This window comes from Paroedura picta, chromosome 10, assembly GCF_049243985.1.
Source record: "Paroedura picta isolate Pp20150507F chromosome 10, Ppicta_v3.0, whole genome shotgun sequence".
Classification (NCBI taxonomy): domain Eukaryota; kingdom Metazoa; phylum Chordata; class Lepidosauria; order Squamata; family Gekkonidae; genus Paroedura; species Paroedura picta.
The window spans coordinates 88,022,036-88,046,583 of record NC_135378.1 but is presented as its reverse complement, the minus strand read 5'-3'; the positions used below and the strand labels follow the sequence as shown (position 1 = coordinate 88,046,583).

The window sequence follows — 24,548 nt, the reverse complement described above, 5'->3', positions numbered from 1 at the left end:
TTCCCTCCAGGCCAGGATGTATTCTGAAGATTTTTGGTATGTGCGGGGATCATTTGGACATTTAACTGGGGTCACTGTGAGTAAGCAGGTAGTTGTGAGCTCTTGCATTGTGCAGGGGGTTGGAGTAAATTACCCTGAAAGTCCCTTCCAACTCTATGATTCTATGATTCTGGGATGATTCAGGACCTGAGGACCAAGCCCTATAAGGAAAGGCTGAGGGACTCCAGAATATTTGGCCAGGAGAAAAGGAGGTGGAGAGGGAACAGATTTATTCTCTTTAAGTATCTGAAAGGTTGTCATTTAAAAGGAGGGCAGGGAACAGTTCCTGCTGGCAGCAGAGGATTGGACCCCTAGTGATGAGTTTAAGCTATGTGGAGAACGATATAGGTTAGATATTAGGAAAAAATATTCACAGTCAAAGTTTTTCAGCAGTGTAATAGGCTGCCTAAGTAGGTGGGGAGCTCCCCCTCACTTGCTGTCTTCAAACAGCGGCTGGACAGATCCTTCTCCTGGATGCTTGAGGCTAATCCTGCACTGAGCAGGGGGTGGGACTAGATGGCCTGCATGGCCCCTTCCCACTCTGGTATTCTAGGAGTCTAGTTCAGCCGTGGGATGGGCTGCCTAAGGAGGTGGGGAGCTCCCCCTCACTGGGGTCTTCAAGCAGTTGCTGGACATGTACTTATCTGGATGTGTTGGGCTGATCCTGCCTGTCGAACTCTGCCCAGTTCCTTCTATACCGGGCCTGGCTGAATGCCTCTCTTTGGAGAAGGTCTGGTCTTAATTTACCACTCTTGAGTGATACTGACCACATGGGCAGCCTTTCCCCCCTGATGGTGCACCGGAGGCCAGGCTGCTTAGCTGCACAGGCCTCTCCTGGAATTCAGAGGGTCCTCTCAGTGATCCCAGGCTCTTGGTGTGTTCCCTCCCACCCTCCTTCGGCCTGTTCTCCTCCCAGAACCTGACCCAGGCCCAAGTCTGCCTGGGGACTCCAGGATACCATTTCAAACACTTATGTGGCCCATCTCCCTGCTGGGGAAATCAAGCAGTGGTCTTCAGAAGATCACCTCCAGCCCTGTTGGGGATCAAAGCTAGGGAAGGTGGCTGATGCTTAGTGGTTAGAGCCTCTGCTTGGCATGCAGATGGTCCCAGGTTCTTCAGTAAACAAATGACCAGATAGTTGGTGATGTGAAAGATCTGACCCAGAGACCCTGGAGAGCCACTGCCTCTTGGAGAAGCCAATGCTGACCGTGAAGCAGTGGTGGAGTTCCATGTAGGCTTGCCTGGCCAAGCTCATCTCTGCCAGTTGCAGCACCCCTCCTGCTGAGCACGAGGTGTGAGGAGCCTGTCCTGATCTGCATGCTGGAAGCAGGACTGCCACTAGCTCGTCCCAGCATGGCCCACCTGGCCCCGCCCCGCCCAGGGGAGCAGAGGCACCTCCATGGAGTGGGAGGTGGAGAAGTGTCCCTGGGGATGCCAACTCCCACCAGAGGCTCTGGGGCTGAGCAGGCTGCACCACCTCACACAGTCTGATCTTTTCCGGGAGAAGAGCCACTCAGGCCTACTGGCCCTTCTCGATGCCCCTCAGCTGCAAAGCTCCTTCCACGTTCTGCTACAAAGGTCCCAGACTCCTGAGGGGTGGGGGTCATGGCTCCCAGAGCCAGAGCCTTTGGAAAAGGGAGGGATGGCCAGCCTGGCCAAGCCACAGGGGAGAGCGGGAGGGGGCTAGTGGGGTTCCAGGGGTTCCTCCCCCCACCCATCTGTGGAGTAGTTGCTCAATTGAGCTCTTGCAGCTATGAAAGAAGCATGTCAGGAAAGAGGGATGGAGGAGGGGAGCCCTCAGCTGCCCAGGCCCAGGGTTGCAAATGTCCTTGACACGCCTCAGACATCTGGGGGGGGGGCTCAGGGGGGTGAAGGAAAGCGTTCACACACACACACAAGCAGCAACCCCTTGCTACCCTCCTCAGAAGGGATGCCCCTGTGAATTCGGACAGCCTCTAAGGCAGGGGTAGTCAAACTGCGGCCCTCCACATGTCCATGGACTACAATTCCCAGAAGCCCCTGCCAGCAAATGCTGGCAGGGGCTTCTGGGAATTGTAGTCCATGGACATCTGGAGGGCCGCAGTTTGACTACCCCTGCTCTAAGCGTTTTGGGAGGGAGAGGCTGTGACTGACATTTGGAGTGGCTGCCAGCCACACCACACCCTGTCATTGGCGGGAGATGGTCGAGAAGGGTGGCCAGGCCGAACAAGGGATGTTGGAGGTGGCCTTGGCCATTTCCTGCCTCCTTCCTTCTCCGTAGAGTTCTCCCTTCTCGGGGCCTGGCCGCTGAGCACGTGCCCGAGGCCCGGGTCTGGGATGCGATGGAAAGGAAAGGAAAGGAAAGGAAAGGAAAGGAGGGGGCCTTCCTCGCCAGTCTGGTGTCAAAGAGCGGCGCGGGCCCGGCCGTGGGGCCCGCGGGAAGGCTCCCCCGGGCGGACGGCTGTCCTTCGGAGCGACCCCAATTTGTCCTCGGGGGCGCGGAGGCCCTCGCTCCGGTGAGGCGAGCCGTCGGGCGGCGGAGCGCGCGGGGCCGGCTCATCCATCTTCCCGGCGCGGCGCGCGGCTGTCAGCGGCTCAGACAAGCCATTTCCTCGCCGCGTCGTCCCGCCGGGGGTGACGTCGGGTCCTAATTGAAGCCGCATGTGGGCCGGAGCCCTGAAGGGGCGGCCGCGAGGGGGCCTGGGCCGCCCTCCCACCGCCCGCCGGCACCGTGCGGCGCACACGCGTGCTTCCCCCGCCCGACACGGCGCCCCCAAGCCTCGGCTGTCGCAGCGGCCCCGCCCCGTCGGTCCCCCCCCCCCCCAGGCAATGGCTCGCGCAGACATGCCCCCCCCCCGGCCTTCCACATACAGAGAGCGGGCTGCGGCTGCCGCTCCAAGCGGTCTCAAAGGAAGCCTCCCTGAGGGCCCTTGCCAGACGAACTAGCCGAGGAGGACGCCCTGTCCACTCCCGACATTTGGGCTGCTGGGCTCATGCCACGTCCCAGCGCCCCCAGGACTGGCGCTCGGGGGCCCAGGACAAAGACCGGCCAAGCGAGAATGGGAACGCGGGGGGGGGGGGCACACCTCCCTTGGCGCCAATACTACCGCAGGAGCATGCGCGGGCCCTTGGGCAGTGCTCAGGGTGGGGGCGTTGGGGAGACCCAAAGCTCACAGCTGTCTCCACTCCTTTGATCTTATCTCAGCCCCACTTTTCCTCCCAGTGGCAACTTGGAACAACCAGCACTGTCCTCCTCCCCTCTATTTGATCCCCACAACAGCCCTGTAAAGTAGGCTTGGCTGAGCTTGACTGGCCCAAGGTTGCCGGCTGGGGATTTGCACCTGGGTCTCCTGGCCCCTAGTCCGGTACTGTCACTACTACACCACAGGCAGCAGTATCGCTCCTGGTGGCACTTAGCGCAAGCCTGACGTGGTGGACCTGGAGGCCACACGGAGATAGATATTAAGAGGAAGGGCCAGCCGGTCAGCCAGCAAAGGTGGTTTGTGAAGGATATGAAGCACTGGGGCAGGCGTGTGGCAGGCAGAGTCCTCATAGCCTGAAGGCCAGCCGGGTGCCTGGGATGGAGCGCAGCGTGTGCAGAGAGCCGGTGGTGGGAAACCGTCAACCAAGCAAGGGGACTTGCACCAAGGTGGTACTTAACGAATGTAGTAAGGGTGCTTTAACCCTACGGGCCGGGAGGTCAAGAGAAGGCTCCTCTTCTAATCTAAGTAGCCGGATGGAGAGAGAGGCTTGGAAAGGAGGAGGAAGCGGGAAAAATATTTGTATTCAATTATCTCCACTCTAGGAGGAAGAGGGCCCCTTGAAGACTCTGGGACCGGAAATCACCCCCCCCCCCAGGGACAGGTCAGCGAGATCAGCAGGGGAGAGGCCAGTGTTCTCCTCAGGAGCAAGAGAGCTGCTCCACAAGGCCTTGGCCCCCAGGCCTCAGTGCAGCAGTCAGGGGCTGGGGGATCAGACATTGGATCACTCGAGGCACACTTGCTGCTCCTTGGCTAGTGGCCCAGCCGTTCTGGCCTGGCACCTCAGGATGACTGACCCCACCCCTTGCCGCTCCGAATCTCCACCCTGGGTCCTCTCTGCTCCTGGACAGGCCAGCAACTGACCCTGGAGAGTCTGAGGGAGCATTCCACCGGGCAGGGCGGCTTGTATGGTGTGGGTGGGGCTCGTCCCAGGGTGCCCCACCCCCAGGAGCCAAATGGCGAGGGTGGGTTCCCAGGGGGTTTCCTCAGCCAGTGACTGTCAAGCTCTGGCCACAACTCCTGGAGGTGACTCCTTTGCCACCTTGGCTCCGAGCAGACACTTCTCAGGGGGCAGAGGCCAAATGGGGGGGCGGGGGGGGCAGGCAACTGCTCAGCATTTCAAAGCTGTTCCCAGCCAACCCCTTGTGCAGTGCTCTTCCACCCCACCCCCAATGAACAGGAGCCCTGACCTTGGGAGAAGGAAAAGATGACGGAGGGGCTGCCCCCCCCCGCACCACTTATTTTATTTAATATTATATATTTATACCACCCTCCTGTATGGCTCAGGTCCCCTTTCTGAACCGAGAAGGCAGGAAAAGGGAAGGTACGATAGGAGACCTGTCTGAGTGTTGTGCTCCAGACAACACACCTGTGCCCGGGAACCCTCCTGAGCCAGGGATTCTAGGAGTCTAGAATGGGATGCCTCAGGAGGTGGGGAGCTCCCCCAAACTGGCTGACGTCAAGCAGTGGTTGGACAGAAACTTATCCTAGATGCTTGAGGCTGACAGAAGGGTACTTCACACAGAGATACCTTCATGTACAGAAGCCCATGCCTGGATTCTGAGCAGGTTGGTACACAGAGAAAGTAGCCTGGCAGAGACTGACTCTGGAGTCAGTAGGACCCCTCCACAAACCTAGGAAGCCAGGCCAGGTCTCCATCTTGTTTTGGCTTCACTAGATTTCTTTCTCTTGCTTAGAAAAGGCAGGCCAGATTTCCATATGGTCTGAATTGGACTAGAACCTTATCTTCCACTTCCTGCTTGCTCAACTGACTGAGCTAAATGTGCGGATTATGGAAATCACCCCTTCCCAGCCAAAGACCATTAGACTATCAATAGGAAAGGTATTTCCCTTCAGGTACTAATTGCAACTTCTTTAGTCTCTTTTGCCCAGTACGGCAACATCTCCCGCTGCTAAATATCTCCTATTATAGCAGTCCCCAATCTTCTTGTGGTCGGGAACCGCCTCCGGAGGTGGGGGAGAGCCAGCGGCCCGGCCGCCACAGCTGCGCATAAACGTGGTGGCGCTAACGCACATGCGTAGAGTTGCCGCACATGCACGTTTTCGCCAGCTAGGGGCACAAACGCGCATGTGCGGCAGCTCCGCACGTGCGTGTTTGCATCACTGGCGTGCCAGCGGCCGTGCCTGCCTCTTTCCCCCCCTCTTGCTGCAGGGGGGGAGGCAGGCGCGGCCGCTGGCAGCCTGGTACTATGGCCTTTGCAGCCCGGTACTGGTACCGGTACCCAGAGTCCTTCCTGATTAAATAGTACAAGGTCACTAGTTACACCTTACACCTTGCCAAGGTATTGTTCCGCTTCATGAACTTATGCCATACCTACCATACTTCATATGCCAATCACCCTATCAGATTCATCCATAACTCACAACCAATCATCAATCCTGTACCTTCTCGTGGGAGGTTTCTATTTCTCCTTGGTTATAAGGTCCTCCTTCCATTCCCTAAGTGATTCTTTTTATTACTCAATTATTTTGAAAGCTGTTTATGGAGCTGCCCTGGTTTCTTTAGGGTCCTCACAGTTTTCCTTCTCAAGGGAATTGTCTGAGATTGTGCCTTCAGTATTTCACTTTTGACAATCTTCAGAGCTTCTTGGATTTCTGTTTCCTTAAGTTTTTCTGACAATGGAATTCTACCCGACATAACTTAAAATAACTTAAAGTCATGCAACTTTCTGACCTGCCTGGCTGACAATTTCATTTATCAAATGGTAGATGAACCCACGGTATGGTTCAGCCATACTGGACTTAATACTGACCAACAGGCAAGAGTTGGTAGATGAGGTGAAGGAGGTGGGGACCCTAGGAGGAAGTGACTGTGTCCTCATAGAATTCCTTTTGAGATGGGGAGGCAATGAAGCTTGTAGCCAGAGGCAGATGTTGTTATTGTTGTTGTTGTTATTATTATTATTATTATTATTAGATTTATAGCCCGCCAAATTGTTGGATTTTCGTAGGGCAAACTTTAATAAATTCAGAAACATGATGAGTGTCATACCATGGATGAGAATGCTGGAAGGGAAGGGAGCATGTGAAGGGTGGGCGCTACTCAAACAAGAGCTATTGCATGCTCAATCCATGACTATCCCAGAAAGACGAAAACACTGCAGGAGCTCTAAGAAGCCTATTTGGATGAACAGAGAACTTCAAGAGGAACTAAGAAAGAAAAGGGAAATGGAGGGAAGGACAGAGCTCTAAAGGAGAGTACCTACAGGTTACTATGCACTGTACTATGTGGATGGACAAACTCTAATGGAGGATGCAGAGAAAGCAGAAAGGCTCAGCACCTATGTTACATCTGTTTTTCCCCACAGGTCAAAGGGTTTAGGCACATCTAGAGATGGCAGTAGCCAAGGGATAGTGTCTGGGTGGCAGGTTGACATGGACAGAGAGGTTGTCGAGAGGCATTTAGCTGCACTTGATGGGTTCAAATCCCCTGGGCTGGATGAAACGCACCCGAAAGTGCTCAAAGAACTTTCCAGAGAACTTGCAGAACCCTTGTCCATCATCTTTGGGACCTCTTTAAGGACTGGAGATGTCCCGGAGGACTGGAAGAGAGCAAACGTTATTCCAATCTTCAAAAAAGGGAGGAAGGATGACCCGGGAAACTACAGACCAGTGAGTCTGACCTCTGTTGTGGGGAAGATAATGGAGCAGATATTAAAGGGAGCGATCTGCAAATCATCTGGAGGACAATTTGGTGATCCAAGGAAGTCAGCATGGATTTGTCTCCAACAGGTCCTGTCAGACCAACCTGGTTTCCTTTTTTGACCAAGTAACAGGTTTGCTGGATCGTGGAAATTCGGTTGATGTCGTTTACTTGGATTTTAGTAAAGCTTTTGACAAGGTTAAGCCCATGATGTTCTGATGGATAAGTTGAAGAACTGCAATCTGGATTTTCAGATAGTCAGGTGGATAGGGAATTGGTTAGAGAACCGCACTCAAAGAGTTGTTGTCAATGGTGTTTCATCAGACTGGAGAGAGATGAGTAGCGGGGTACCTCAGGGCTCAGTGCTCGGCCTGGTACTTTTTTAACGTATTTATTAATGATCTAGATGAGGGGTGGAGGGACTACTGCTCTTCGAGGTGGGGGCCACACTGCCCGGATGGCTGGGAAGGGTTTTGTCCCCCCCCCGGGGGCAGCATGGTTGCTGGCTCTCGTCAGTTCTGGGGCCAGCAGCCAATTGGTCGTTTATCACTGGAGTGACACCCTGAGGGCCCATTATGCCTGCCCATTGGGCTCACCCTCGAGGGCCCTTATTGTTTTATTTATACCACTCCCGTGGGGCGGTTACAGATAAGACCATTCCTATACCTCCAAGTTCAAATGATCAGAGAGTTTTCAGCATTTATTTATTTATTTACTAATAGTCTGAAAGCACGTTGCATCCAGGAATGCAATGGGCATTAGTGAGTCCCCCCCCCTACCTTCTATTCCAATGTGTGGCTGGGCCAATGGCCTCACAGTCAGCTGGAATGGCGTGCAGCCGTCGATCTGGTCCTCGCGCTGCAGGATAGGACAAAGGTCAGCCTGGTGCCCGGCAGCTGAGCCAGTAGCCACTAGCCAGTGCAGGAAGAGGAAGGGAAGACGATTGGAAAATGCTTGGAGACACCTGAGGCCTGCTGGGTCATTGCAGCCCATTCCCAGTTCTCTCAGACCTCTCATAGCCCCACATAACTCACAGGTTGACTATTGTGGTGAGATGAACGGAAAAGGTGTTTGTAAACCGCTTTGAGACTCCTTTGGGTAGTAAACAACAGGGTACAGAAATCTGTTCTTCTTCTAAGGAAAGAAGCATGTGGGCATAACATTTTATCAACAGTAAAAAAAAATGGAAAGGAAGGAACAGGGTGGACACCCCATGTGTATTAGGGCTGAGGGGAATTTCCGTTTCTGTGGCCTAATTCGCACAAAAAGGGAAATTACACAGAACTGGGGGGAATTGGTTGCGATGTAATCTTCCCCTAAGAAGAGTCTCCAGTCCCTTCACATACCTGAAGACATGGCTCTGGAAAGCTCATCTGTAACCTCTATGCCACAATTCCCAAAGGTCAGTCCTCTCCCACACTCAACGAACACTCCACACTACAGGTTCTTGACACCCATATCTCCACACCCATGCCCTCATTTGTCACTATGCCACCACAACCTCCCACGCAACACACACATTCAACCCCGTGCCCTTACAGACTGGACAACTCCTCCTCTTCCCCTTCCCACTGCCAAGCTCTAGCGCCCGTTGTATTCTTGGATACAACGGGCTTTGCCCCTAGTATATATATAAATTATAAAAGCAATATCTAACACTTTTTAAAAGTTGTATATCAGGGAAAAAGATGACACTAAATTGCCTATGCAACTGATAAGTAAACAAATAAAGGCTTGACCAGTCCTATACCAGATAATCATCTTTACTGTAACGTGAGTTTGTTTTCGGGGCTTGGGGGGGAGAAGAAATATTGTAAGGTCTGTTTTTCTGCCCAGTGGATTGCTAGACAGACTGATTTCTCTCTTCATACAGTACATGTTCAGCTCCCTTGGCTGGGGGGAGGGGGCAGCCTTTCCGATTCTCTGTGTTCCCCCCTCCCTCGCCTGTTGCACCGGTATCCGAGGGCCATGAGCCACCTGTGGTATTCTTCAGGAGACCTGTCCCCTCTTGCGTGACTGGCCTAATCCAGGGGGCCCTTCTGGGCTCCGCCTGTTCTCGGGCAGCCACGCCGCGGGAGTGGCTTTGTCATCAGGGGGCAGGGGCGGGGGCGGCTGAGGCCAACGCACAGGCTGCTGAGACCCGTCCCGAAGCACCGGGGTAGTACTCAGAGCACCGCCCAGGATGGGCCTGGTTCCCGCCTCACTGCCAGTGCCGCCGGACGGCAGGGCATCGAAGCCGCTTCTTGCGGGCAGCTGTTGCAGATTCCGCCCTCCGCTGGATCGGCCACATCCGACGGCAGCGTGCTTGGCGCTCCACCCGGTATTCCCCTGCTGTCGGCCAACCAAGCAAGGCCTGCCGCGCCGCCACCTCTGGGACGCCCCATCGCTTAATTAAGCGATGGTCTCTGGAGCGCAGTGCAGGGTCAAGGAGGAGCAATGAGCGCGGCCCCTCCGCCCGTCAGCCCGGAGTATCCAGCTGCCCCTCCCATCTCCCCCGGGGCCGTCTAGGCGGCAAATCGCGGGGCGGGCCTGGAATGGGTAATCGCTTGGGGGCAGCTTCGAAGACAGCCGCGGCGGCCAGAAACCGAGCATAGCAGCCACTAATTTATTACCAGCCTCTCCCCCCACCCCCCACCCCCGCTCAGCTCAATACGCGCCCGCTGGGATGCGTTCCAGGCCTGTGGCCGTTTTCCCTTGTCGCCCGCCAAGCCTCCCTCGCCTCTCTGGGCCCGGCAGCTAGGTGCAGTCAAGGCGTGGGGCGTGGGGCTTGTGGGCGGGACGCAGCGGCGAGAGCACCAGGCGCCGTCTCCGAAGGGGCCTGCAAACCGGACCGGCACCGAAGTCCGGGACCAGCCGGCTTGCCCTTTGCAACAAAGAGGGGCGAGCCGACTGGGAGGGAGAGAGGAGGAAGGCAGCTCCGGGCTGCTCGGAGGCGCCACTACACTCTGCACACGCTCCGATGCCGTCCCGGGCCCGGCAGTAGCCCAGCTCTCGACCAGCCCCGAAGGAGAGAGAGTTCCCGGCAGAGCATCGGGAGAAAACGGGCAAAGAACGCCCAGGCCCCGGGGGGGGGGCAAGACTCCCCCTGTCGCCTTCCCCGGAAGGCTTGTCATCTGCTGTCTGTCTGAGCCGCTCCGGTCTCCCGCCCGGCCTTATTGACAGCTTAATTTTGCACCGCGCGATTCCCCTTATTAAAGGGAAATTCATTTGGAAGCAATTTGCCCGAGCAAGCGAGCCGCGCTCTGGAGCCCCCTCCCCCCTCCCTTGGCGGGCCTAATTGAATTACACGCGGCAGATCTGCATGATTGAAATGGAGGGGAAATCGTGGGGGGGGGGGCTCCGACGCAGTCCTTCCCGCCCCCCCCCCACACACACATGTTCTCGGGCAGTGTCCAGTCTCTTCCTTCTCCCTAGATTGAGGCGGGTCAAGCGCGACAAGGAAAACCGGCTGGGCTGGGCTGGCACCTGCTCTCGGCCGCAGAAGTTCCCACCGGCTCAGTAGCGGCCCTTCCTCTGCACATCATCATCAGCATCAATTTATTACTAGCCCCCATTCTCCGGAGGCTTAGGGCGGGTAAGGACATTTTAAAACAAGAGATTATTTCAGTAAAACATTATAGCCCTAAAGCCCATAATAGATCTCTTCATAATAGATTCCACAGCCGTCTTCTTCTTGTGGCGGGAGGGAGGGCTCCTGCAGGTCTAGATTTCAGATTCGTGTTTGGCTGGAGTTCTGACTTGGAGGATTTCGCCACCGCTTTCTACCCCCTCCCCCCTTCTTTCCTGGGGACACGAAAGACAGCGGAGTATTTCCTGCAGGTACGGGTGGGGGAGGAGGGGCTGCCTTCCCCCCCCCCCCGCGCTGGCAGGGTCTTCCCCGCGGCTGCCATGCATTGCACTGTCTTAAAGGGAGCGCCGGAAAGACTCCCTGACTGTGGGTGGGTGGGTGTGTGTGCGGGGGGGGGGGTCGAATGCAACCGGACCGGCGGAAAGACCCGGGGGCAGGGGCAGGGGGCTGCTGGCAAATGAGAGTCGAGGGGAGGGGAGGGGAGGGGGGGGGCAAGGCGCCGCAGTCGCAAGCGCCAGCCTTCACGCCCGTCACCGCGGCGGTCCCCGAGGATGCGGCGCTGACACGCCAGCGCGCGGGTTTTATTGCCTCCCAATTAGATTAGAGTCACTCGGGGAGGCAGCTTGGTGGGGAGACAAATGAACTGAGAGACGTCACGTGAACATCGGTGTGGGGGGGGCACACACTCCGGCGCGAAAGAAATCCTTTGCTCAAGCCTTCCCTGCACCGGGCCCACACCCAGAGAGTCCAAAGCACGACTCTTCTTGCCTCCTTGCCCGGGGGTCTGCTGACAGAGGCGCTCCGGACAGCATGAGCGGGAGGGGGCCGGGCATGGAGTCCTGTCTGCTCCTGAGAAGAGGAAGGGGCGCGCTAGTGCAAGAGAGTCAACCCCTGCGCCTTGGACCAATGGGCTCCCCTCCCCCACCGCTACAAGAGAGAGCGGGCCAGCTACACACCTGTGGGTGTACGGCACCTGCGCTCCACACGCCCCACACCTCCAGGGCCACAAGCCCGCAGGAGCCAGGGCCTGCCCTACGGTCCCCTCTTGCTTCCCGCGAGCTCCAGCCGCCGAAGCCCAAAGACCCCGCTAGGCAGCTGCTCGCCTCTCTCCGGATCTTCCCCTATGTCTCCTCTTGGCCGAGGAAGGAAGTGCACTCTGTGTATGCCCAGAAATGTTCTAAGGGGCCTAGCGCTGGGAATATCGACCGGGACTTACAGCCGTCGCGGGCGATCCTTGGCTCCAGCCCTACTGGCGGGTGACCAAGGACTCCTGCAGCATCAGGGGGCTCGGCTGTCCTTCCTCCAGCGGGGTTCCATCGCCCTGGCAATCCTGTTAGGACCTAGTAGGACACAGAAGAGCTCAAATTTGAACCTGGGTCCAGAGAGGGCCTGGTGGCCCGGGGGTTGAGCCCGGGTCCCCTCTCCCTAGGGACATAGGCCAGTACTAGACTGGGCCGGATTCCCAGATCGATCCTTCCTATGTCCAATCATCCGTCTGGCTGCTTTTTTTGGACCATCCTGTGAGCATGGATGGGGGACAGTTGTTAACATGGTATCGCCGTCATTGAACTGAGTTCTGGCTTATGAGTTTTTTAATGGGAATTTTTAATGTTTTAATGTATTTTTGTATGAAGTATTGTAAACGTCCGCGAGCCAGTTCTCCGGGAGCGGCAATCATACAAACATTCTACTACTACTACTAAAAGGCAAAGGTATCCCTGTGCAAGCACCTGTCTGACCCTTGGGGTGACGCCCTCCAGCGTTTTCATGGCAGACTCAATACGGGGTGGTTTGCCAGTGCCTTCCCCAGTCATCACCGTTTACCCCCCAGCAAACTGGGTACTCATTTTTACCGACCTCGGAAGGATGGTCGGCCAGCGGCGGAGGGACTGCTGTTATCCTCTCCAGAAGCCCTGGGCCCCGGCTCTTCAGGGCAGAACCCGAGCCCTGCAAGGATACCTCGGGTTGGCTGGTCTGGCGGTCTTCCTGGAACAGCCCCACTATGTCCCTGTGCCAGGTCAGGCTGACCACCCTGCGCATGGGGTAGAGAACCTACTCTCCTCCTCCTCCTCCTCTGGAGTCACCCCGGCCACAATTACCTGGCCTGGGTCAAAGACCTGCGGATCAAGTCTGCAGTGGGGAGGGGCCACTAGGAGGAGGCCTTCTGCATCCACAGAGGAAAAGCCAGCCAGTTCTGACCGACGCCCCTTCCGGCGCTGGTGGGGGTCTTCTGCCTCTTTAGGTGGGTGGCGGGGAGGTGAGGGCAGGCTGCTGAGAGAGCCTTATCGGGCGGTCCTCCAACGGCTTGGAGGTGAGTTGGGCGGTGGGGCTGGTACCTCTGGATCCCAGACCTTTCTGCCCCCTTCCCCAGCTGTAGGTTCCCGAGGACAGATCAAGTGGTCTGATTCTTATTTCGAATAACTCTATGACGCCTCTTTAAAATAACGAAAGCGTTTCAAACATCCAACAGAGTTTGCACAGCACATGCGCATGTATAAAAGATTTAAATCAGCGGTGTAAAAGACGCGCCGACTCATGGAGCCCCTCTGAAGGAATGACCTCCGAGGCGTCCTCCCTGCCAGCCGGGCTCCGTGGAGTCCGTCCGTCTCTTGTCCGGCCTCCCTTTTTTCCGGCTGCTTTCCTGTTTTCAGGTGGGACGTGTCTTTTTGGAAGGTGATCAAAGTGCCGCTCTTTCCGTTCAGCCATTTACGCCTGTAGGGAGAGTTCAGGCTGGCTTCGGTCCCCCACCCCCTCCCCCACTCCAAAGTCCCCCAGAATTTCCTTCTTCACCCAAATTAGTGGGGGAGGGCAAGCACCGATTAGAAGAGGGGAGGGGACAAAAAGACCCCCCCCCCCCCCGTCAGCCGAAGATGGTTCACTCTACCCGGCACATCCAGCCTCTTCTCCCAGCTCCAGACAGCAGAAAGCCAGGAGGGGGGGGGGGGCTTTCTCTCCCCAGCCGTCCGAAGGATCCCGACCCGCTGCTCCCGCCGCTCCTGCGGCGCGTCCCAGATCCGAAGAGGCAGCCGACGCCGCCGGGCTGGACGGGAACGGCAAGAGGCCGGAAGGAGCGCAGCGTCGCTTCGGCAACGATCAGCGGCCTTCCCCGCCGGTCTTGCTACCGTCTCCAACGGGGCCGTCCTGCGCCTGCCTGGAAAGGTGGCACCGTTCCGCCGAAAGGCCCCCCACGGGCGTCTTGCGCAGGGGAACGTCTTCTCAACCCACTCACTCCACCCCCCCACCCGCTCCTGCCCGACCCCGGGCCCAGAGCTTCTTCCCGGCTCCGGCCCCCAGCTCGGCCCTTACCTCAGAGTTGCGTCGGCCCGCGTCTTCGCGCCTCCAGGGCTTTGCCGAGGTCAGCCTGCCCCGAAGGCGCGCTTGCAGTCATGTCTCCCTCCTCCTCCTCCTCCTCCTCCTCCTCCTCCTCCTCCTCCTCCGCGTGGACAGAGCGCGGCCTGTCCCGCGCTTCCTCGCCCTGCTGATCTCCGGGGATACTTCTGGCCGCGCCGCCATTCAAGGATCCTGCAGGGGGGGGGGGGGACACTTTCCTTGCCTTCCGAGCCACGCCTGAATAGGAGCCGATTCCAAGGAGCCCACCGGGCGCCAGCCGCACTGCCCGGCCTGCCTTAGGGGCGTCTGTGAGATGAAGCCCTGGTGGAGCCTCGGCCGCTGTCTCCCGGCGTCCGACCCCTGGTGGCTGAGCGGCTGCGTCATCGTGGTTATAAGAGTCCCTAAGAACAAGGCTACGGTGAACCTTTTCAGGAGGCGCAGGAGTCATCGGCCTGAGTCTCCCACCACCACTTAGAGCCAGGACGCCAGGAACTGTCAAGCGCCAGCCACTTTCTGGCCAAAAAAGCGGGGCTAAGGAAAGGGCTTCCGTGGGGCGCGCCACTGCTGGGCCAGCCGGAATCCAGCTAGTTCTTCCCTTACAGGGCGCCGCCCTCCTTCGAAACAAAGCCCCTCTCGCTGGCTTCGGGGGGGGGGGTCCTCAGCCCTTGCAGGGGCCGCGGCAGGGAGCGAAGCGCCCCCCCCCCGTCTTCCCGGAGAGCCTAGGTGACCCGAGAAAAAGCAGGTCGGGCCGCTCAGACGCTGGCTGCAAAACCTTGCCTTCCTGGGACAAAAACAAGCGAACCAAAACAGGAATTTTCCGCCAAAACATCTGGCTCCAGGGAACAGAAAGAAAGAAAGAAAGAAAGAAAGAAAGAAAGAAAGAAAGAAAGAAAGAAAGAAAGAAAGAAAGAAAGAAAGAGACTTTGGAAAGTCCGAAGGACCCACTGGCTTCCTCTCCCCCCACATCTCGCCCCCCGAAGCCGGGGCTCCGTCACCCTCCCCCTCCGTCAGTCACTAGCCGGCTCTGACGGTCCCCACAGACCAAGAGACATGCTCTCTCTCCGACTCAGATTTTCAAACCCGGGACATCCCCCCCTCCCCCCCCCACACACACGTCCTGACCGCGGAACCTTCTCGGACTGCATTTTGCTGCCGCCCCCCTTCCTTGAAAGACAGCTGAGGCAGCGCCGTGGGGTTTGTCCCTACATGAAAGCCACCATATGGTCCCCACCCCACCCCCAGCGCAGCAGCGGCGGAATCCGCCGGCCCTTAATCGCGCCCGTAAACGGCCCATCGATCACTGCGAGGGGGGATTAAAGGCCCCGCCACGGAGGGGAGCGCGGCCCGGCGGCGATGAGTGACAGCTGCGCTTAACCCTTCCGCCCCTGGGGAAAGAAGGGGAGGGGAGGGGCGGGAGCCTCGGAGGGGCCAGGAACCCCGCGGCGGGGAGGGCGGCACTGAGTGCCATTCCGCGGCCGGAGGGCAGCCCTTTCCCCCCAAGTGCCTCCGGCCAGGCCCGCCCCAGGCTTGCGTTTTCTGGCCCGCCAGACCGTGCCGTGGCCGCTTTTCCTTCGGCCGGGCATGAACCGGTCCCAGGAAAAGCCGGGCCGCCCCTTTTGTCGCCTCTTCCCTCCCCCCCCCCCATGAAAAGAGAGTGCCGGACTGGGAGAGAGGGAAGGAAGCTGTCCCCCCCCCACCACCACCACACACAGGCGCAGCGGCCCGAGGCCCGGGAGATGGCAGGATCGGGTCCACCTTCGTTTCGGCAGCAGATCCTGCCAGCCCCCCTTTCGAGACTCGCAAGGGCTTCCGGGGAGACGCTTCGGAAAGGCCCGGCTCACCCCCACCGCCCAAATGTCCTCGGGCTCTAAAATGCCGCCGGCCTTGAGCGGAGCGTCTGGCCGGGGGACCAGCGCGGCTTCTCTCCTAACCGAAAGACAAACGGCGGCGAGGGCAGATGCCGGGCAGATCCTTCCTGCAGTGCGTCGGGGGTGCCTTGGTTCGAGGGGCTGGGGCGGAAGCGGTTCAATAGCCACTGGGAGAGCGGGGGGGGGGGCGCACTGCCTCCCCGCTGCCTCGAGCCCCAGTTTGCCCCACTGAATGAGCCAGGTTTGCCCACGGGTGTTGGCCAGAATGTCCCTGCAGGACCCTTGTGAAGGCGGAGGGAATGGAATGGTAGGGCGGGAAGGGGCGCTTAGGGGACCACCGCTCTGATCTTGTCTGAAGCAGATTTGCTCTCCCCCCCCCCCCCATCTCACAACTGTTTATCATTTGGGTAACTTACCCGCCGATCCTTCCAGGGGCGCCTCTTTCCAGGACAACTTTGCAGACCGAGCGTTTGGCCCAAAGGCCTACAGGACCGCTGCTTTGCTCCGCCGCCATCCAGCGCGGCCCTTCTGGAGCGGCCCTTTCACCCACAACACCAGGGAGGGAGCACTCCGGCCGGCACACCCCGGGATTCCTTCCTTCCTTCCTTCCTTCCTTCCTTCCTTCCTTCCTTCCTTCCTTCCTTCCTTCCTTCCTTCCTTCCTTCCTTCCTTCCTTCCTTCCTTCCTTCCGTCATCGACATCCGTGGCTGCTTCCATCTGGCCCACAGACAAATCCAGAAAAAAAAAAGGGGGGGGAGGGACGCTGCCGCGGCTATCCATACACGGGGGGGGGGGGGGAGGCACGCAGCCCGATCGAGGAACTAGACCCGGTAATCAGAATGATGGGCAACTTCAAAAGTCCTCCAAGGTGCTGGGGAGGAGCCCCCCCCCCCCGCAAGTGGGTCTTGGAGCCTTCCCTCGAAGCAAGGGTCAGAGAGGCCTTTCGGCGTTCCTGGTCGGCGTGGGCATGATGCATTTCGGTCCCTGCAGGCCAAGCCAGGTTGGGCCCGCTCCCTTGGGCGGTGTTCGGGCGCTGTGGGTTGTGCATGCCAATCTGGAAAGGCCAGGCTGCCGCCGCAGTTCCCGGTAGGCGCGGGACTCTGGCCTGGAACTAGCTTTAAGTGCAGCGGTCAGCCGCAGGGAGCTGCCGGTGGGCCAGGTTCGGTTCGGGGGGAGCCCAGCGAGGAGATAGCCCCCCCCACACACACACACCGCCGGTCACCTGCTCCTAGCCTCACCGACCGCACAGGGCGAAGGCGGCTGATAAAGTGGAGGAGGCCCGAAGGAAACGCTAGTCTGTGGCCCAGCATCCGGATTCAGGACGGGCCTCCCCAGGAGGAAGGCAAGCGGCTGGCGTCTTTCCCTTGGCCAGAATCCCAGGGCCCGGGAGACCCCAAAGCGGGTATCACGGAAGAAGAGATCCCGGCTGCCTTGGAAGACGCAGGCACCTGCGTGAAGGGGAAAGGGAAATCCCAGTTGAGTCGGTCTTCTAGAAGCCCTCAAGTGAACAACACCCCCGCCCCCTCCCGCAACCGGTGGGCAAATGCCAAGCTCGCCAAGAGCCAAATGTAGGGGAGGCACGCAGGAGGAGGTGCGCCCTTCGCCTTTCCCCGCCGCAGAACTGCAACTAGAGCGGCCTTGAGTGTCCCCGTTGATTGTGTGTGTGTGTGGGGGGGGGCACAGACACACGCCCACGTGTGTTCCCACATTTGACCACCCCACCCCACCCCATTACCCCCGCAAATCCAGAGAGGGAATGGAAAGGGGGCTTTCCGGCATTTCCGTTCTTGCTTTTCAGTCTGGGAGGGAAGAACTGCTGGGGGGGGGGGGCGGGTCTCGGGACTGGAGGAATCTAGGGGCTCCAGCAGTGGCTGGACGGAGGGCTTGCTCTCCGCAGGTCGAGTCTGTCTACCTCTGGCCAGCAGCTGCCTGCGGAGGGGCTGGCAGTGCGGGGTGAGGGGCAGCCGGGGGGGGGGGGGCTTCCAAGCGTGCGGGACCGTGGAGCTATTTGTAGGAGCTTTTACGGCCGGTCCGGGCAGTGAAACCCAAAACCTGCCCAAAGCCCCGCTCGGCGGGCCTTAATCACTCCCAGACACGGCGCTTTTATGAGCCATTTAGGCCCGTAAAACTCTAGGCAGGCAAAGATCCCGCGGGGAGGGCGAGAGCGGAGTCGGGGTACGCCTCGGAAGAGCCACTGGTGGGCTAGCGGAGAGCTCAGGGGTCTCAGCAACACCCACTCCGGGGCCCTCCCGGCCTTTCGGGGCCACTTGGACCGTGGAAAGCGCTTTTCGGCGGCGGAGGCCGAGCCGCTTTTATGGCCCCTTTTTATTGGGCTCTCGCAGTCTGCCTTGCATTAGCAGCTGGGGGACGAGGGGGTCGAGCAGAATGCCCAGCTGGGCCGCAGGCAGCCAGGCCGGCCGGCCCGGGGCGGACCCACCAGCCTCCTCAGCCCCACCAGCACCAGGGCGCCTCCCCCCCCCCCCCCCGCAAAGGTTGGTGGCCCGCAACAGTCGGCGGCGCAGCCTGGCCAGCTGGGAGGCCAGGCTCGCTTGAAATCTGCCTCCCGCCTCGGATCTCCTCAGAAGGCCCCAGGCCGACTTGCAAAGTCCGGGACTGTGGGAAAGAAAGAAAGAAAGAAAGAAAGAAAGAAAGAAAGAAAGAAAGAAAGAAAGAAAGAAAGAAAGAAAGAAAGAAAGAAAGAAAGAAAGAAAGAAAGAAAGAAAGAATTTTCCCTGCAGATATTCCCACGAGGCCGCCCGAATTCCCTTTTTCTTACGCGGGAGGAAAGGGTGGCGAGGACAGGTGATCCTCTGCCCAGGAGCAAGACTGAGAGGACCTCTGAACAAGCTACCCACGCCCCACCGTAGGAGTCGTGCAGACCCCGGAGGAGGAACGCCTGCGGCTGGGCGGACTGAAGTCGGAGCTCCCCCCCCCCCATCCCGGGAAGCGCCGAGACCCAGACCAACTTTGGAGCGCCCGAAAGAAGGGGCGGCTATTCCTCACCGGACCCGATTGAACCAGAGCTACGAAGTCACGGCAGGACGGGGGCAGGGCAGGGCAGGACAAGGGCGGTGGGGGGAGCAGCCTCTGGACCAGGGATCACCTCTCCCCCCCCCTCCGCTCAAAGAACAAGGAAGGCGCGCCCATGCCTGCGGAGACATCCCGAGGCAGCAGCGCCGGGGAAGCATGTGGTGCAGGGCTAACTCACCAAGCAGCTTGCCGACCAGGGAGGGCGCGCTCAGGATGGCAGGGAAGCCGCACTCCTCGGTCCCTGGCTTGTAGCTTGGGAAGCCGCCGAGGGGTCATCGCAGTGCTGGCCTCCCTGGCCCCCTGCTGCCACGCCAGGATTGGGGCACGCAATGGGAGCCTCCAGCCAGGCCCGGGAGACGGTGGCGGGCCTTCTCCGCTCTGGCGTGGCCTGAGAAGGGGGCACCCCTCCCCTCCTCTCCCCTCCCTTCCTTGTTCTCTCCCCTCCCCCCCAGCTCTGAAACTTTGCTCACACTTCCCCGCTGGCTCCTCCTCCACGGGTGCCCAATTGGTGGCCCAGCCTGGTGCCTTTAAGGCTGCAGCGTCGAGCTGGCTTGGCCGCAACTGAACGGGCTCGACGGCAGCCGGAGATTAGGAAGACCAAACGGCAGGGGAAGCCTCGGGCCAGGCTCGGCCCGACAAAGCGGGGGGGGGGCGGGGGGAGGCGGGGCGGGGCCGCCTGGCCACTGTGCTCCCAGTCCAAACTCCCACGGGCTGCTGGCTGCCCGGATCAGGGGCTGGAGGCGGGTGGGGGCCTCTTGGAGCAGCCGAGCCCCACCCAGCTCTCTTCCGCGGCGGCAGCATGACCCCCAGGCTCTGCTGAATCCTCGTCCCGATCGGGAGCTGGGGGCAGGCTGGAGGGGCTGCTCTTCCCCCTCCCGCCCCCTTCCCCCGGCAATGACCTCGGCCGAGGAAGGGAAAGCGGCTCCCCCGGTGCCGCAGCCCGGCAGCGCAGAGGAGAGATACCGAAACCCACTGGACCAGCTGCCGCCTCCCGCCAACTCTAACAAGCCGCTGACCCCCTTCGGCATCGAGGACATCCTGAGCAAGCCCTCCGGGCGCAAGACTACCTCGGGCCGCTTGCCGGACAAGGGGACCGGCTCATCCGGCAGCCTCCGCAGCGGCGCTCCGGCCCCGGCTTCGCCGCTCTGCGCCCTAGAGGAGCTGGCCACCAAAACCTTTATAGGCCTGGAGGTGAATGTGCTGCAGGCTGCCGAAGGTAAGGGCCGCAGGCGTCCCTCGGCAGGGAGGGGGTGCCCTTCGGGTCCTTCCGCAGGAGCAAGTCTGACTGCCCTTCTCCGCCAGGGTTAGTCCACTCCGCGCTTTCTCTTGGAGCCCTGCGGCGGCTGAAGTCCGCGGCCAACGGGAAAAGCCAGGCCGGTGGGGGGGGAGGCTTCCGTTGCCTCTTCTGGGAGCGGGGCTCTGGGGGCGGAAACGGGAAAGGAGGGGACGGGGGCTCTGCCTTAGCCTGGGCAGGAATCCCTAGTAGACCTTAACCTCCTCCTCCTCCTGCCGCTTCCAGGAGGGTTCGCCATCCGAAACTCTCCCTAGAAAAGCGTTTAGGAACTGGGATGTCAAAGCCGCCTTTTCTCCGGTCTTCGGACCCCGCCAAAGCCATCCGCGCACCTCCCCCAGCTCTCCAGCCTCTCTGCAGGCTTTTGCGGCCGGGACTGGAACATCCCAGCGAGAGTTCGGTGTCCATCCTGGGTGGGCCAGAAAGGAGAGTGGTCCCGACCCCCCCCCCCCCCAGCAATGTCTGTGGGTTTTTGTCTTTCGAAATTCTCCCTCTGGAAGGGCCCTGTGATTTCTCCCAATCGAAAAGGTGGGCAAGAATTTCTGGCTGCTGGCCCCCTTGAACTGCTGCGCATCCTGGGTTTCCCCCTCCTGCTCCCCAACGGATCCCGCACATCTAGCCGGCTCCAAGTCGGCTCCAGCGGATCAGCGACCAGTGTCCCGGCCCTTAACAGCTCCTGATCCTGGAGGCCGTCTCTCGTTGGCGGGAGGTGGTGGGGCAGTTGCCCCGAAGGGAAAGGGAGGACGAACCCGGACCCGAAGCGGGCCTAGAGGAGCCAAGAATAGAACAGAATAGAATAGAATTCGTTCCGCCTTTTGTTTTCTTTCGGCCTCGCTCATGTGGCTGCAAATAAAAGATGGTTATAGGCCGAACAAAACTCGCTCAAATCACTTTGTCAAGGGGTTGGGGAAAGGATTTATTTTCCCTGTCCTTATTCTGAACCGGTTTGTCCCTAGGAAGGTGTTTGGCTGAGTCGAATCATTCGGGAAAGGTGCGAAGGTCGAAACAAGAGACAGAAATCCCATTTCAAACCCCAAGGGCGTTCGGGAGCTGTGAATAGCGACGGTTGTCTTCTGGTGCTCGAAAAACCGGTGGATTTTGTTTGTTTGTTTGCATGCTTATTTTGCATTGCTCGATTGGAGTACAAACTGGTTGTCTGGGAAGTTTATTTCTCAAGCTTTTCCTCTGATTTCTGTTCCTCCCAGCCGCATCCACTCGGAGGCACAAACCGCTTGCAGGTCCCTTTCGGAAGAACCCCCCCCCCCCAAAAAAAAAAAAGACCTCGAGAACCAGGGTGGAATACTTTGAAGGGATGCGCCAAACATATTAGATGAGTCCGAAGCGGGACATGGATCTGACCCACGAACCGGAGACTGTGTCGCTTTCAGGCTTCTGTGCAGGGCCGGGACCTTCGCCTCCTTCTGCACTAGGCCGAAGCGGTTGCCGAGGCCGGCGCCTTTTCCTGCTTCCCCGCTCAGTAGTGCAAGTAGGGGGGGGGGGGGACATTTCCTTCCGTCCAGGGGAAAGTGAGGCTGGAGTGTCGGTCTTGCTTCGGCGGCTCCTGCAAGAAAACCAACCGCGGGAACAAGGACGGCTGGATTCCTCCACAGCGCCGGCTTGTTGATCACACAGACTGGGGGTCACCAGACCGCCTTCTCAGCCAGGCTGGGTCGCGCTTGTGGTGGTGGTGGTGGTTGTTAACAACAACAACAACAGTAATGTCAAAGTTAGACGTTGGGCTAGTAGAGGCAGTTCTGCAATTTGAGATCTAGCCGAGTTCTTGGGAATTGCAGGGGGCATCTTGGCAGGACTTTTGCTGTTCCGAGCAACGCAGGATCTCAAGCTGAGCCGGTGTTCTTTGCTCAAGGCCCAGGTGCTCCGAGGGCTCCCATGACAACCGTCGTGGCAATCACTTTCTTCTCCCATAGATTTGCTATCGGTATTTGTAAGTCTTAGTGCTCTTCTCCTGTTCCATCGCTCTCCCTTATCTTGCGGGGTTTGTGCTCGCGTACATTTCTGGCTGACGGGAAGCCATTCTTATTACAAAGACTCCAGTGCAAAGGAGCTTCCCCTCCAGGGTGACCTTTATGGTCATGCTGAGCAATTGTACTGCAGGCGATAACAATAATAACAATAATAACAATAATAACAATAATAACAATAATAATAATAATAATAATAATAATAATAATAATAATCGTGGCTCCCAGTTCTTATTCCTAAGGCACTTGCCTCGTTACAAGCGTATTTATCGCTCTATGGGTTTATGCGAATTTCCTGGATCCCCGAAAGGCGCTGGAAAAAAGGGGGGGAAGGTCACGCGTGGGTGAAGGTGGGGGTGGAGGGAGAACGTGTTCGCCTCGGTTCGCTTAGATTTCCAGCACGATGTTCCTGGAGGTTGAGCACCAGGGGAGGTGCCCCGCCATGAAATGTCTGCGTTGTTTTCTTGGCAGTCAGCTTGTCGTTTGCACGGACACGCGCACGCGCATACACACGTTTCTTGGTCTGAATCAGGCCGGGGGAAGGGCTCGGGTCGGCGGTTCCAAAGCGCCCTATCTGTCCACGTCCGTTCTGAACATTAACCGCGGGACTGAACGGGGCGCAGCGACGTCTGATTTCCACCCCCCCCCCCGCAGCTATTCTGCGGTCAAGGAGCGGAGCCGGAGAGAGAGAGGGAGACTTGGCAGAGGAGCGCCGAAGGTGGTTGGTGCCTCCGGCGAGCGGAAAGAGCGCTTGCCACCCGCAGTGCCACCCTTCGGCCGCGAAAGGCCGGGCGACCTCTCCCTGGCACCCTCCCCGCCCCTCCCCCCCGCGGCCCGGCGAAGGCGGCGGCGCGGGTGGGCCCATTCCTCTCGGGCGGCGCGGGGCTCTGACCTGGCCCTCACCGAGCGTCCTTCTGGTCTTCTTCCCCCGCAGGCCGAGACCCGCTGGGTGCCTTCGGGCCTCGGCAGCCTTCCAAGAAGCGCCGGAAGTCCCGCACGGCCTTCACCAACCACCAGATCTACGAGCTGGAGAAGCGCTTCCTCTATCAGAAGTACCTGTCGCCGGCCGACCGAGACCACATCGCCGCTCAGCTGGGCCTCAGCAACGCGCAGGTCATCACCTGGTTCCAGAACCGGCGCGCCAAGCTGAAGCGGGACCTCGAGGAGATGAAGGCCGACGTCGAGTCCCTCAAGAAGCTGCCCCCGGCCGCGCTAGAGAAGCTGGCCAGCATGCCCGAGCTCGAGCCCGAGCCGGCCCGGGCGCGATCCAGCAGCCTGCCTCGGGCCTCACCCCCCTCCTCCCCCGGCGCCTCCCTCCGCGCCCAGGACGGCTTCTCCGATGGGGAGGACCGCGACGACGATGACGAAGAGATAGACGTGGGAGACTGAGGGCCACCCCCCCCCCCCGACAGCCCTCCCGGGGGCCGGAACCTGGCCGCTGCTGCGGGATCCCCAAACAGGCCTTGCTACCCCGGGACTCCAGCCCTGCGCGCCCCCTTCCCGGATCCCCCCCCCCGTCTCTCCAGTGCCCAGCCCTTTCCCCACAAAGCCCTGTCGGACAGCCCGCCCCCTTCTCCCCCCATTCCTTCCTCCCTAGGAGGAGGATTCGGTGCAATTTTCAGTTTCCTATTGTTTCTGAAAAGCCGGTTTGTCCTGCGTTCTTGGCTGTTCGTCTCTGCCTGTTGGTTTTGCCCCCTTGGAGGAAAGAGGGGCAGCGGACAGGCGGGGGGGGGGGCTTGCTGACCTCTGTCCCATGGCCGGATTAGCACATTCCAGGCCAGAGCTGCAGACCCCCCCCCCCATGCGAAGGCAGAGTCGGGGGGGGGGGGGGATGCACAGCGTAATAAGTTCTCCGGATCGGCCTTGACGCTACTCTGCTTCCGCAGCTCCCGAGGCCTGCTGTCCAGACTCCGGGCCGCTCCTGTCTCTCTTTTGCCCGAACTCGCCGTCCTCTCGGGGAAGGAGGCCGTGGCTGCCCCAGCGTGAGGGAGATTGCTCGCCTCTTCTCCCTCCCCAGCGCCATCTGGGAGCCGCCGCCCCTTCTCCCGTTGGTGTGAACGTGTAAATATTTGGAATAAAAAGGTGCACCTGATCCCGCCGCCAGTTCTCAGCTGCTTGCCGTGGGGCGGAGCCGGGCGGTGGTGAGCCTGAACCTTTTGGACGGCTGGGATTCAGGGCAAACAGGCAGGAGGGACCGGCAGAATAACCACGGGAGTGGGGGTGGGGGTGGGGGTGGGGGTGGGGGTGGGGTGAGACATGGGGCGCAGTGGTTGGTGCCGCTATACTGCTGCCGGGGCTCTGCGGCGGGGGGGGGGGCGACACTGGGGTTCGGCTGGTTCGGCAACCGAGGTTTAGGCGTGCCACACCCTGGACTGTGAAATAAGGCGGCCGCCTGCGGCGGGTGATGGACGGGGGTCCTAGCCGGGAGAGGGAGGGAGGCCGGCTGATTGGCTCCCGTCCTCTCGGATGAAGCGGCCTCCGAGCCTGGGCCGAGGCTGAGACTTCGGCGGGGAAAGCCTCGCCCCAAGCCCGAGATC

The 24,548-nt window shown here is 59.5% G+C and overlaps 2 protein-coding genes across 8 annotated transcripts; one reads left to right on the top strand and one right to left on the bottom strand.

The window, feature by feature from the left end:
• Window positions 1–12,977: 12,977 nt before the first annotated feature.
• Window positions 12,978–23,131, bottom strand: LOC143819597 (uncharacterized). 7 transcript variants are annotated; one of them, XR_013225016.1, is made up of 6 exons: window positions 23,068–23,131; window positions 16,931–17,156; window positions 16,125–16,425; window positions 13,817–14,241; window positions 13,395–13,661; window positions 12,978–13,222 (listed from the first exon to the last, which is right to left on the bottom strand). XR_013225016.1 is itself a non-coding variant. In XM_077301410.1 (5 exons), the coding sequence occupies exons 3-4, from the start codon at window positions 16,220–16,222 to the stop codon at window positions 13,818–13,820; spliced, it is 522 nt and encodes a 173-aa protein (XP_077157525.1). In that variant the 5' UTR covers window positions 16,223–16,425; window positions 16,931–17,156; window positions 18,917–19,202; the 3' UTR covers window positions 12,978–13,661; window position 13,817. The 7 variants fall into 7 exon arrangements, 2 of the variants coding, with proteins under 2 accessions (XP_077157525.1, XP_077157526.1); XR_013225015.1 differs by lacking the exon at window positions 23,068–23,131 and adding an exon at window positions 19,209–19,317; XR_013225013.1 differs by lacking the exon at window positions 23,068–23,131 and adding an exon at window positions 18,917–19,202.
• LBX2 (ladybird homeobox 2) lies at window positions 19,406–24,203 on the top strand. Its single transcript, XM_077301408.1, has 2 exons — window positions 19,406–19,954; window positions 22,946–24,203. Exons 1-2 carry the CDS (start codon window positions 19,633–19,635, stop codon window positions 23,398–23,400), a joined length of 777 nt encoding a protein of 258 aa, XP_077157523.1. The 5' UTR covers window positions 19,406–19,632; the 3' UTR covers window positions 23,401–24,203.
• Window positions 24,204–24,548: the final 345 nt, after the last annotated feature.

Bases quoted from the DNA above. Each gene is read 5' to 3' on its own strand.
- LOC143819597 (XM_077301410.1), bottom strand. From the start codon at position 16,222: ATGGCGGCGGAGCAAAGCAGCGGTCCTGTAGGCCTTTGGGCCAAACGC. The intron at 14,242-16,124 runs GTAAGTTACCCA...CCTTGTTCTTAG, and splicing joins GCCCCTGGAAGGATCGGCGG to GGACTCTTATAACCACGATG.
- LBX2 (XM_077301408.1), top strand. From the start codon at position 19,633: ATGACCTCGGCCGAGGAAGGGAAAGCGGCTCCCCCGGTGCCGCAGCCC. The intron at 19,955-22,945 runs GTAAGGGCCGCA...CTTCCCCCGCAG, and splicing joins TGTGCTGCAGGCTGCCGAAG to GCCGAGACCCGCTGGGTGCC.